Here is a 12,702-nt window from a genome sequence, read left to right as displayed (position 1 = left end):
GACGATACCGACGAGACTCGAACGAAACGCGTATAATGGGCATCCCCCTTGAACTGCTGCACGACTAAAACTTCACGATTGTCTCGTCGAACTTTTTGATGTCTCAAGCTGTACGTTTGTCGTTAAACCTTTCGGCACTGCGGGCGTGCACATGCGTCCTAGACGAGTGATTCGTGTTTTATGGACGCATCTGCACTTCCGTTCGTAAGTTATGGGACACTTACCAGGCTTAGCTTTACGTTTAACTAGCTATACTTGCTCTTTGCCTAGATATCACTCAAACACTTATCGTCACTTGCGAAAGTCTGACAATTTGACTGTTGCAGTAGAAACAGCGATGTATAGTCAGACACGGTATAATATAGATCATTAAGTAGCAAACGGAAAGGTTAAATTGAAAATTGAAACGATTGTATCCTAAGTAATTGTAATTACAGTGTACCGTGACATACCGTGCTTTTTCACTATTGTAGTTAACGTGTTAATTGCGAATCGTGATTAAAATAGGATATTGAATTATTTAACTACCTTGTTTCGATGTAACAGACAATCAATTACTCCGTGATTAATCGGACGGTAATTACTGATACGCTCGTAAACAGTTTTGCAATCTTCTACGTTGCTGCTTGAAATTTGTATCATCATCGTAAAACTGAGTGAAAAAATAAATGATACCAGTGAATCGGTATGTGCTGAACTTTGCAAAAATGCACCTCGCGCAATCTTTGCAAAGTAAACAAAATATGATTAATCAAATTTCACAGCACTGCATCGCAATAAAGTTAAATTATTGGAAAATTAAATTAATAATAATTCTCAAAAAATCAAGAGTTCTTCCTACTAATTGTTTCCTTTAGAGTAAGGTAAACTCGAGCCTGATCATTTTCGCAATCATTTAACTGCGTAGAAGATCCGTGTGTCTCGTCTTCGAGGAGGCAGTTCCCTACACAACTGTTACTCAATTACCGACAGGATGATGGCACACAAGCAACCAGTATCGTCGAGACAACGAGCAATCGATCTTCCTTTTATTTGCAAAACAATAGCGCACACGTGTAAACAATCACGCGGTAGCCAAATGAAAAAAGATAAAAAAAATCCTATCGTTGGTGACTCAACGGGAAGGAATGCTTCTCTCGCGATTCATTACAATACGATCTACGGATGATCCTCGAAACACGGAATCGTAAATTAATCGAGGATACGTTAGCTGACCGCAAGGTGTCCACGACTCGAAACCAGTTAGCATTGATTGTTTTACAAGCTTGATAAACAAGATTTTATTGTAATTGTAATGAATTCCAAAGAAAATAACGGGACTTCGATTTATGTTAATAATGCAGTTTGAGCGAGGTGTTAAGTGTGATAAAATCAAGATTTTAATAGATGATTATTTCATGGTTTATAAATAAAATTTTATGCTCCCCAGCAGAGATGATTGTAGAGACAAGGCTGATATGTTGGAAAATAATTTAACACGAAATAAATAAATAAATAATTAGATAAAACTTACCTTGTTCGGTACAGCAACCCAGAAGGGTGACGACATTCGGATGACTGCCAAGCTGCTGCATGATTTCCAGCTCTCGAACCAGATCCTCTTTTTCCCTTTCAGAAGCACCTTCCTTCACGGTTTTGACGGCCACTAATCGAGTGGTTCCTTGATGACCGGTCAAATCATCGGCTTCAGCCTTCCATACCTAAACAACAGGAAAACAGAAGTTAGATTCAACTTTCTAATAAGATTTTAATTATAAGTTCTGTCTTTTACGTAGAAGCAGAATCAACCGTTCCGTATCACGTGCCATCTCTTATACATGAAATTATATAATGAATTAACATTACTTAACAATAATTTCTGAAGATAACATATTTTTTTCCTATCAATTAAGAAGATTAATGATGGTTTCTATGCGTTGACGTTGAAGCTTTTGCTCTCAATATTATGTGATATTATAAAAACTATCATTTCAATGGCATTCCAGGAATTGTTATGCAAGAAACAATTGTAAAATAGTAGAATAATTGATCGTGAGATCATTAGGACTTGAAAGATACTCCGAACCTTGAGCACTGATAAGCGTAAAAAATTTCGTACGTTTGCAAGAATAATGATTGACTGTCGAACGCTTAAAACACAATGTGTCATCGTGGTTTCTATGGAGCGTTACATAATTAATGATTTATTGAACAAATGTGCCTGAGATCAACACGTTATCTGAATCAAAAAACTTTCCATGACGAGCGATCAAACGATTATAACTCAGCTCACCTTTGAATGAAGTCGAAAATTTATCATTGTTTTTATACGAACGTTCAATGACTGAACGAAAAAAATTTATTATCACGAATTATCGCGAAAGAGCAAGCAAATGAAACGAATTACCGTTTGTTTTCTAAAGAATTTCGGGCTGTTCCGTGGGTTAAAATTCGCGAACGCCCAACGATTTATTATCACGCGACAGGCTCGAAAGTTTTGTTGCTCCTGCTCGCTTCAAAGCAGAAAATAGCGGCTTACCTGGCCGAAGTTTCCTTGCCCGAGGACCGTTTGTAACCTAAGCTTATCTCTAGGAAACTCCCATCTCGATTCTTGTGACGGCGGAGGCGGTGGTTTCTCCGCTTCGTGACACTGAACAGAAAAAAAAAAGGAAAAGTTGTATTGAATCGCGAACGGTAATTATTTAAAAACGCCTGTAGAATAAATCTGCGGCCGAAGGGTTCCCTTTGATGTTCCGCGGCGCGAAATTCTATTCTTCGCCTTGGAATTATTATTTCGAATGCACGAGAAAAGGGAACTAATAATTGAATACCTTGAAAGGCTAGAAGAATCTTCATTAGAAAGAGAAATATTGAACCGATTTAAATAATTATGAAAAAATGTCAAAAAACTAAATTTTACCTTTGAGTGAATATATACATTTAGGCTATAAATTTATTTAAAATAAAGTCACTTACCAAGTGCTGTATCCTCGGTAACTTCGTGATCGCTTTCTCAATGGACGTTTTGAAGTCACCGTTCTCAAGATTCAGCGCGTCCTTCCGGCAGCTGATTTCCGACGATGTGTCTGACTCTTCGAGCACCTATGCAAAATCAACATCAGCGTGTGATGATTCATTCATTTGACGAAACTTTTTCAGCACTCAGCGCTGATAACAAGAATGCAATTAGCATTCGTTAAAATAATTATCGAATAAGGAGTAAGAAAATAATGTGAAATTTCCATCCATTCCAAATACTTTTGCGATTTATAAAAATTGCACTGATTGGACGACGCGCGAGAAACGTTAAATAATTGCACCACACGAATCATTTTGTTTATTTATTTATAAAGCTGGAAGCGTGCCTTGTCGCTCCGTTGAAGAGAAACAATTTGTATCAACAGACGACTTTTTCGAAGTACGACAGCAATAAGGAACTTGATAACACGTTAAACGCATGGCGAAGATAAAAAAATTGACTTTGACGTAAATGCAAGAGAAAATACGTGACTGCCTGCTTTTTTTCTCGACGCTGACATGTAGAACGAATCTTATTGAACTGTTAATACCGTGTACGATACACTTGTGCACCTTTGAAAGGACTATTTTTTGACACTGACATCGATTAAACTTCGTTTCAATTAAACGTAGTGCGGTAATGACGTAAATAAAATATCAAGTAGCAGATTATACTACATAATTGGTGCAATAAACGTCACTATTTGTTTGACTTCAATAATTATCTTCAGTATTGTTTATTTTATTTAGAATTTTGCACCCATCTTTTCCTCGTGTTTTCTATTAACAGTCAAGCAATTTTTTATTGCACAGAAAAGTTTTATTCCCATAAATACCTCCTTCATGTTTAATAATTTGTTTTTGAATTATGAATAATTCAGAACTGAATGAATATCCTCTTCAGAATATGTTTTCAGAAAAAAAAGAAAAATGATCGTTGCTTACATAATATTTCATATGCAATACAAGACTTCTAGATTATGTTTTTTTAATTTTTCACAGTCGAATTTCGAGATTATTCAAGATTCCCCGAGATGCACAATTCAATGGTAATCAAATGCAGAGATACGTGCAATTTTCTCGTTATGCAATTACGTGTTTATTTTCTCATTATCCCGAGGTATTATAGTGAATCAAAAAAACGCAAGACGTCATGGCACGTATTCAGTGGAAAGAAAACACCTGGCTATCCTCATACAATGAACCCGACGATCCATAATCGTCGATCGAACGATCATTACAGATCTGGTGAATCATTGGCGAACCTTCGCGAACCTTAAAAATTTGCCGACGACCGAGTTGTTGTGCCCATTCGCGGCGAGTTCAGGGACAAGTTGGGAAAAAATTTGAAGAAAAAGGTAATACCTCATTCGATTGTTGCGATCAACCAATTAGAACACCTCAGAGCCGCAATGATTATGTAAAAAGTTACGTTGCTAAAGAAAAATTTACTGAAATTTTAATAACAAATACAAACTAGTAACACGTATATCGTATAAATAATGATGACACATCGTCGACAAATTGGTAAAAACAAACGTGACTTAATGTATTTTTGAACACCTTGAATTTTCATTAAATATTTAGCTTTGTATCGTCATCCAAAATTTTACAAATTTAACAAAAGTATAATTTTCAAATGTTTTTCATAAAGGGAAATATATTTAATCGTTCGCGGAACTGCTGTAATAGAAAGATGGTCGCTTCAACCACGAAGCTCTATTACCACGACCTACAAACGCTCAACGAACCCACAGAGCACCGTCATTAATAAGACTTCAAAGCGTCTGCTTCCTCGTAGTCGCGCCATTTTCCTTCAAGGAAGAAACGATTCTTCATTACGCTTCATTCAGCGTGCTCGAAGATCCTCAGAACACACGCGAACTGAAATTCAGCTGCATCGTTTAAACGAGACCTTCCTCTTTGATCGACTTCTCGGCTATGAAACCACTTGGTATCACCATTTTCCAGGTAATTATCAGATTGTTGAGTGCAATGCTCGACGAGAATACTATCTCGCGGCCAGGAGATAACGAAAGTCTCGGTTAATGGCCGAATGATAAATGCTTGCGCGATTTGATAATCCTTGGACCGCCTAACGGTACATAAGTGGCAACTACCATGCGATCCGTGTTTCGATTTAGCGATCATCGGCCGGATACGGTACACAATCGTAAATCAATGTTTTTTGCAAGCGATAATGTTGCCGACGAGCAGGCTCGAAAGGAAATTACACCCGCCGGACAGGAATCACCGGGATAAAACTGAAACGTCCACCGGTTTGAAGGTACCATTTCGAGCGTCCTTCGATGCGTTGAAAGAGAATCTTTGCAATTTTTTGATCATTCAATGGCAGATATTTAAAATTGATTACATCTCTTGAGGTGGAGATTTTATTCAATTTCTAAATCAGGAATGAGTATCAAGATAACATGTGATGTATAATAATTTTAAATAAATCAAAACAAAAACGATATAATAAAAGTTATAATAAAACTTATTTAGGTTACAAAGCATCACATTGCTCCGAGAGGTTGCCCTGCTGCCCTAAAGAGTTTCTTTCTCCTTTCGATCTGCCTGACCTAGAATCTAAACCTAACGTGTCTCGAGTAAAACCAATATAAAATATCACGACACCCACACAAAAATACGGAGAGTTAAAAGATCGTCGGAAAAAAAATCCTTTTCAAAATTCCCTACTGACACGGTAGCAGAGAGTTAAAGGAACGAAAGGAGTGCACGAGTTCCAAGGTACAAAAATAACCGGGTCACTGACACCAACCTCGTTCCTACACCTCCAGGAACTTTCACGAGAAAAGGAGTCTGGACAGCGGACCAGCGTCAAATGTCACAAGACCACTTTCATTCGACGACCTATATTACATATGCGTACAAATGCTTTCTAATCCGTACGGTCCACGGAGGCTGGGACGTTCACGAACGACCGAAATTTGTCACTCACCTTACGATTCCTAAGTATCAGTCTTCTGAGAATGAGACCAACGCCGACGGCTATCGGGAAGACGACCAGCGTCGCCAGGATGTAGCTGACCACGGCGACCGTCTCTTGGGACGCTATGGCGTCGCCGTCGTGTCTCTTCGATATCACTTCACTGATATTCACCGATTCTCGTGGACTAACCGATATCAGTCCAGTCTCGAAGAACGTCCTGTTCAGTTCGTTGTTGTACACGGAAGTGTTGTATTCCGGCAGGATGGTGTGATGGTAAACTGGCCTGTGTCTCGTCCTGTTGTTGCCGTTTCCATTCATGGATCCTCTTCCTGGACCCGTCGGTGGTACCTGAGAGAACGTTTCACGAGCGTCGTCGTGTTTGTCCTTCCTGGTGGACTCGGACACGGGGACACGGGTAGAGAAGTCGTTCGTTACGTTCTTAGGGGTCACGGTGTCGTTGGCTTTCTCGGTCGTTCTGGAAACCTCGGGAAGTTTCGGGTCCACCGGAAGTTCTGCCCGTCGTTCCGTGCCGCGAGGTAACGAGTTCATGGGTCCGCTACCGTTGAAGATGTCCGAGGTGTTGTACAGATGCATTATAGGTAACACGTCGTCCTTGTCCTTCGATTCGTCGGACAAATTTCGGGGCCTGACTTCCGGCGACCTCTCGCCGGCTACTCGCTTCCGAGATTCTACGATCGGAGGACTAGTCGGCGTTTCGGATTTCACGTGGCTCGTCTCGGAAGTGGTGCTTTGGTCTTGCGGTATCGTGGCGATCTCGATCTGCACCGCGGTCATCGTGGTGGTCGGTACTTCCGTCGTGCTGGTCGCGGTTGTGGTCGCGTCTTTCGACCTGTACATCTTCTGGATCTCCGAGGGATCCAGGTTAGCAGCATCGAGCGGCTCGTTCGGCACGGTCGTTTTGATGTCCGTCACCTGGTTCGCGAACTCGGTCGGCTTCGAGGTGAAAGTCTCCTTCTCGAGCGGCGCTCGATCCACTTCCGTAATTATTCTGGGTGTAACTGGAAAAACTGGCGCCGGTATCGGCGTGATAGTCGACGCAGTCTCTTTCAGCACGGTCGTTTCGTCGACTGTCGCGGTCACTGTCACGGTCGGCGAACCGTTTCCGCTTTCTGTACCATTAGTCGTACCACCCGTGCTATTCCCATGGGACTCGTTATTCACAGGGACACTATCGTTTTCACTTCGGAACACTGTGTTTTTGTCTTTGGTATCGATCTCCGCGTGTCTGTTCATCAGAGTCACCGTCTCTGTCGAATTGCTACGATCCTCCTCCGTGGTGTTCTCAGGCGTCTGCGGAGTAGTCGAATCGATGATTTCCTGCCCGGAAGGAGAGGACGGAACGGTGGTAAAAATTCTCTGCTGCATCGTGACGTTTTCCGCTGTCCCGTTTACCACGATATTGCTCTCGTTGCTTCGATTCACATCAACGGACGCGTCCTCACGAAAGCCCCGGCCCTCCACCGCATCCTCCGCGTTCGTCTCAGCACCGAAATTTTTCTTATCGCCGATCGAACCATTCACCGTGGCGAAGCCCTCCTCCGCGATCTTGCTCGACCCTTTCACCCTCCTGCTGGAAGATCCACTCTGGCCATTTGTCAGCCTTCGCCTCTTGCCGATCACCGAAGCGTCCTCGTCGCCGTTCGCTCCGATTCTTTGATTCAGCACCGCGCTGGCCGACTTCCTGAGCAACCTCCTGTCTCCGAAACCCTCTAAATCGGTGTTCCTAGTTTTAGTGTGATTCCATCGAACGGCACCTCTGCTACCGCTGTTGCTAGATTCCGTTGTCCTGATCGACCACGGGCCGTTCTTGTTTACGCTGGTCAGCTGCACCGACGTTCTGTTGACCGCGCGTTGCTGCGACTGCGGCACGACTGCGACCACCTTCCTCTGTCGTTCCCCCACCAGGTGAGCAACAGACGCTCGACCGGCTGCGACTGCTTCGACGGTTGTGCCGGCACTGAGTTCCACCGGCGCTCTGGCTGCCTCTATACCACTACCGGCACGAGGAAGCAGAAGAAGAGACGGCGGCGGTGGCTGACGCGGCTGCACCGATCCGCTCGTTATCTCGGTCGTACCGGTGCTCCGTTCTGCGCCTCCTTCTTCCTCTCTGCTTAACCCAGGTCCGGTGTAGTTGCGCAATAGCCGCGTCACGTTCGTTATCGTGTAAGCGTACACGTGCTGCTGCTGTTGTTCCTGATGTCGATGCTGCTGCCGATCCTGATTCTCCTCACGATCTACCTTATTCCCTTCTGGACGCTGCCGTTGTTGCTTCTGTTCGCGATGGCGACTCTTCGGTCGTGCCAGCGCCGCCTCGATGGTAGCCACGCTGCTCGATCCGCTGGTTGTTGTTGTTGTAGATGGAAGAGGAGCCTTCGTGGTGGGAAGATCGCCGGAAGCGACGCTGCGAACTCGTTCCTCCGTGGAATCGACCGGTTTAACGGTATATTTCTCCGCAGCGTCCGCGCCGATCGCGAAACTCTGCCGCAAGCTTCCCTCGGTTACGATGATCCTCAGGGTGGACGTCTCCGGCGACGTCCAACCGATTGGAAACGGTTCGGTGCTCGGTCGACCGATCTTCTCCCTCGATGTAGACGTTTCGATGTTGTTGTTCTCACGCGAATTCGAACCGCGAGGTTGATCCGCGTGCATTCCATCAGATTTTCTATCAAATTCGACATTCGTTTCGTAGAGATCAATCCTTTTGATCTTCTTCTCCGTGTGATCGCCGTACATCTCTGTCTCGATCGATTCCGACGGATTCTTGTCTTCTATCACGGAAACATTCTCGGTCTCGACAACCTCGGAATCGTCTATCTTCCGTGTTAGAGTAGAACTCTTGGTCACGCTACCGTGCTCCATTTCGTTCAACATCGCGTTGGACTCGCTCGAGGTGTCCGTAGGACGATCGGTCTTAAGAGCGATCTCACTTTCCGTCTCGGTTGGTTCGTACGCGTTCGCGGAAACAGGCTGCTGGTACGGTATCTGGGTCGAGTTGGTCGCATTCCTCGTTTCAGCGACCACGTGGGTAGCAGCACTTCCTCTCTCGTGCCGCAGCTGGCCCGGCGTGTCGGCGTGAGCGGACGGGTTATCGTCGACAAACTTGCCGCCACTCGGCTTCGTTCCAACCTCCGTGGAATTGCCAGCAATTTCCTTCGCCGTGATAACGTTAGAAGCGATCGTCGACTCCGTAGGTCTGCTCTTCCTGTAGTAAACCCCATTCTCCGCACTCCTGAAGGCGTTCTTGATCTTGGACACCTTGTTCTTCTCGACCGTTTGCCGTTCCACGGCGATGTTCATCTCCTCGTTTATGATCTCCTCTAATCGAGGCATCGGGATCGACACTGGCGTCGTCGTGGTGTATCTCTTCATGGAGTACCGTCTTCGAGAACTGGGCGCGGTTGGCGCCGTTGGCGTCGCTTCCACTGAATTGTTCCCAGTGTTGTTCTGAGTCTCCGGTTGAATCTTTTGACCGAAATACAAAAACTGCGACATGTCCTCTACTGGTATGTTACTCTCCACGGGTCTGAAATAGTTGTACAGAGATTCTGGCATCGATACGATGTTCTTCTTTCGAATCTCCGTCTCCGAAGCTTTCTGACTGTTTGTAACAAGAGACGAAGACGTGGTGGGAGATGAAGAGAGAGCTAAATTCTTTTGACTAGTCGAATGATCGATTTTCGAATCGCTAGAATATGATTTATCATCCGTACTCGATGCTGTGAGATTATCATTGCTTGATTTTTTCGAATTTTGATCGATCGCTCGTTTACTTTCCACTTCTTTCGAGATGAACTCGATATCCACGTCCTTGCTCGTTAATTCTTCGTCGATCGAGTGTTCTATTTTCCCGTTCGTTGACGCGGTTACGTACATCCCATGCTTGGTTTCTTGCGCCTCCAAAACGTCGGACGGTTCCTTCGCAGAGGCTTCCGCCGGTTTTGGTGTACGATTCTGATTCCTAGATTCGAGTGGTCGTTGACTCAGGATCTGTCGCCTTCTCGCGGCTAGGATGCTGCGGAGAGCTTGTTCCCTCTTCGCTTTGGACGATGGCAGCTCAGCCTGGAGGGACATTCGACCCTGACGATGATCACCGATCGAGGACTCTGAAAGCAAACATGAAAAAGATACATTAATGATCTGTTCTTGACTGTAAATATTAGAAGCCACTCGCAAATAATGGCGTGAGGAGATACGTTTTTTCATTGGATTAGGGGCTTTGGATTTGTGGCGACAACGTGCAAAGGAGGGTTACTACAAACAATTCTTTTTATCCGAATAAAGGCTTGAAACCCAGGATGCGACGTTAGATTATTTAACGATTCGAAAGAATTATCTAATGATAAACGGAACGTAGGAGTTCAGCGATCTCGATGCAAATAATATTCGTATGCAGTAGGGCGCCATGGTATAATCACGACACGCGATTCCGTCTCGTTCCGGCACCATTCGTGGAGGGAAAGTTCGGATAACGTAAACGGATCCGCGTAACAATGCAGAGAGGTAATGGAACAGGTAATTGTGTTACACGAACTCGAACTCACGATCAACGATTTTTCGCCGGGGGAAGAGAAAAAAAATTGCACTGGTAATCGATAAATCAACGCGAGAATGAACTTACCACGCGAGTGTCCCTTTCCGGCAACGATACACGTTTCAGATTAACGAAACACGCATTAACGAACGGCGATTGCGGAAAAATCGAGTCGCGTTAATTAATCATTTGGTCGTTTTCTTTTACGAAATCTTCGTCGAGAACCAGCATTCATTCTAATTACTTACAAGGTGTTCCACTGATTTCCATGTAAAATGTATTATTTTAATTCTTATCAAAAATTTATCAAAAATGAAAATTAGTAATTAAAAGAATTTTCTACGATTTTAGTCATAGTTTTTAATTACCTACAGAATAAATTGACAGAGTTTATACGGAAGTCAGTAAGGTACCCTGTATAATTGCTTTCTCTCACGAAGTCCACCAAAAGTAGGTTCCTATCGTTCGTTCAAATCGTCTGTTTAGAGACTAATTATCGAGGAACGTATCGTCGACACAATTTACACCGCATTCCATTTAAATTACACGAGCGAAGGAGGCGTAAACGGGTGGTGAACGAGAAAGAAGCAGGAGAGGCAGCGCCGAAAAGAACGGAACGTACTGGAGGGATCGCGAACGGTCGAGTGGTCTTGTTATCCTTATTTTTCTCTTTGCGGGCTTCCAGAATCCCTGTACCGTTACTTCACGGTTCCGTTCGCGACGAAGTTCGTTTCTTCGGTCCCATCGGGCCGCTGAAATTCTTCGCAGTCACGATCCGATTAAAATCGCGCGTCAAATTCGTCCGGTCGATTTGCCGCACCGTTAGATTCTGCCGGTATACATTTAATTTGACGAAGACTCTGTCAAATTTAACAGTTTTATCCTGACGTCTTCAGATGACAACAGTTATTTGAATCTGAGTTATTAAAAATAAAAATTTCAAGAATTCTTAGTACAACTGTCCAACAGTGATAAATTATTCGCGGCTATTAATAAACATATGAAAAGACTCGGTTGTTTATGATAAAAAATTAGATTTATTAAGTACCGAGGTCTAAGGTCGAGTGACTCGGTACACAGGACAGCGAGAAGGCTTTCATCGTGATTGCGGATATGAGGCAGCGAGAGAAGGAGAAAAGGATCTGATAGTACCGTTAGTAGCATCGAAGTACAGGATTCATTTATCATTCTTGAACTTCCGATCGAACATTAAGGAAGAGCTTTAGCAAGAAATTAGAACATTATCTAATTATATACGGCTCAATTTTAATGAACGAGTTTTCTATCTTATTTAAAAATTCCAGGCTTAGTTCTTAGAAGGAAAAGAAGAAATTCTAATGAAAAATGTTTACAAACGAGTTTACGTCACACAGAGAAGGAAAAGCCTTCAAAGTTAACGGTCTCGATGAAGAAAGAATGCTGTTCAAGTGAACCATCAAGGTCCCAGGTCAAAACCTTTTATAAGTACGAGGGAAGATCTTTATCTCAATTCAAGATACGACAACGAGGGTGTGATAACACCATAGCGGTATCTTAAGATAATTACACGGTACCGGTTCCCTTATAAGCGTTCAAAAATAAAATATACTTCGTCAATCAAAAGTAATGTCTATCATTTCACTGACAAACTCCCCTCGAGCATTTCGCAAAATACACTTAATCTAATATGTTGATATACTTTTTTATATCAATCCTTGATCGTATCGCTGTTAATACTCTCAACGCTTGTCCATAACAAGTGTAAACATATGTACAGTGAACAAATACTTCCTGGTTCGTATCATTAAGTATAATTTCTTTGAATTTCTCTGAACGATGGACAAGTAAATAGTAGTATACTTGAATGTGTCCCATGAATATTTAATATCTCAAATAACAGGTTGTTTGCACCGGTCACATTTATCCGCCCGGGGCGAAAATACTTGTTAAAAAGATCGAAGATAATCGTCGTAAGAAAGGTGAATAGCTATACAGATATTAAATTGATTTACAAAGTGTTGCGAATCGGTAACAATTTCTCAATTAAACGCGAGCGATAAATCACCCGATTTACCTGTTCTTCCGGCAACGTTTCACGGCAATGCATTAGTAACGCGAGTTCTTCCTCGGCTCCGCGATAATTTACCCTTCTCTACGCGAGGAACAGCAAAATTTTATCCGTAATCACGACTCTGTTCCCGGTTTGTGAATGACCGCATCA

General features: G+C 43.3%; 1 protein-coding gene across 1 annotated transcript in view; it reads right to left on the bottom strand.

Moving 5' to 3' along the window:
* Positions 1 to 12,702, bottom strand: part of LOC117605763 (uncharacterized) — a 146,278-nt gene that overhangs the window by 9,064 nt on the left and 124,512 nt on the right. The window contains exons 2-5 of the mRNA XM_034327463.2: positions 5,960 to 10,074; positions 2,956 to 3,081; positions 2,519 to 2,629; positions 1,514 to 1,700 (exon numbers count right to left, since the gene is read on the bottom strand). Of these exons, the coding sequence (XP_034183354.2) occupies positions 1,514 to 1,700; positions 2,519 to 2,629; positions 2,956 to 3,081; positions 5,960 to 10,074 (4,539 nt within the window). The remainder of the gene's footprint in view (positions 1 to 1,513; positions 1,701 to 2,518; positions 2,630 to 2,955; positions 3,082 to 5,959; positions 10,075 to 12,702) is intronic.

This window comes from Osmia lignaria, chromosome 14 (assembly GCF_051020975.1).
Source record: "Osmia lignaria lignaria isolate PbOS001 chromosome 14, iyOsmLign1, whole genome shotgun sequence".
Taxonomy (NCBI): domain Eukaryota; kingdom Metazoa; phylum Arthropoda; class Insecta; order Hymenoptera; family Megachilidae; genus Osmia; species Osmia lignaria.
The sequence above is the reverse complement of the archived record's forward strand: the minus strand, read 5'-3'. Positions and strand labels throughout refer to the sequence as shown.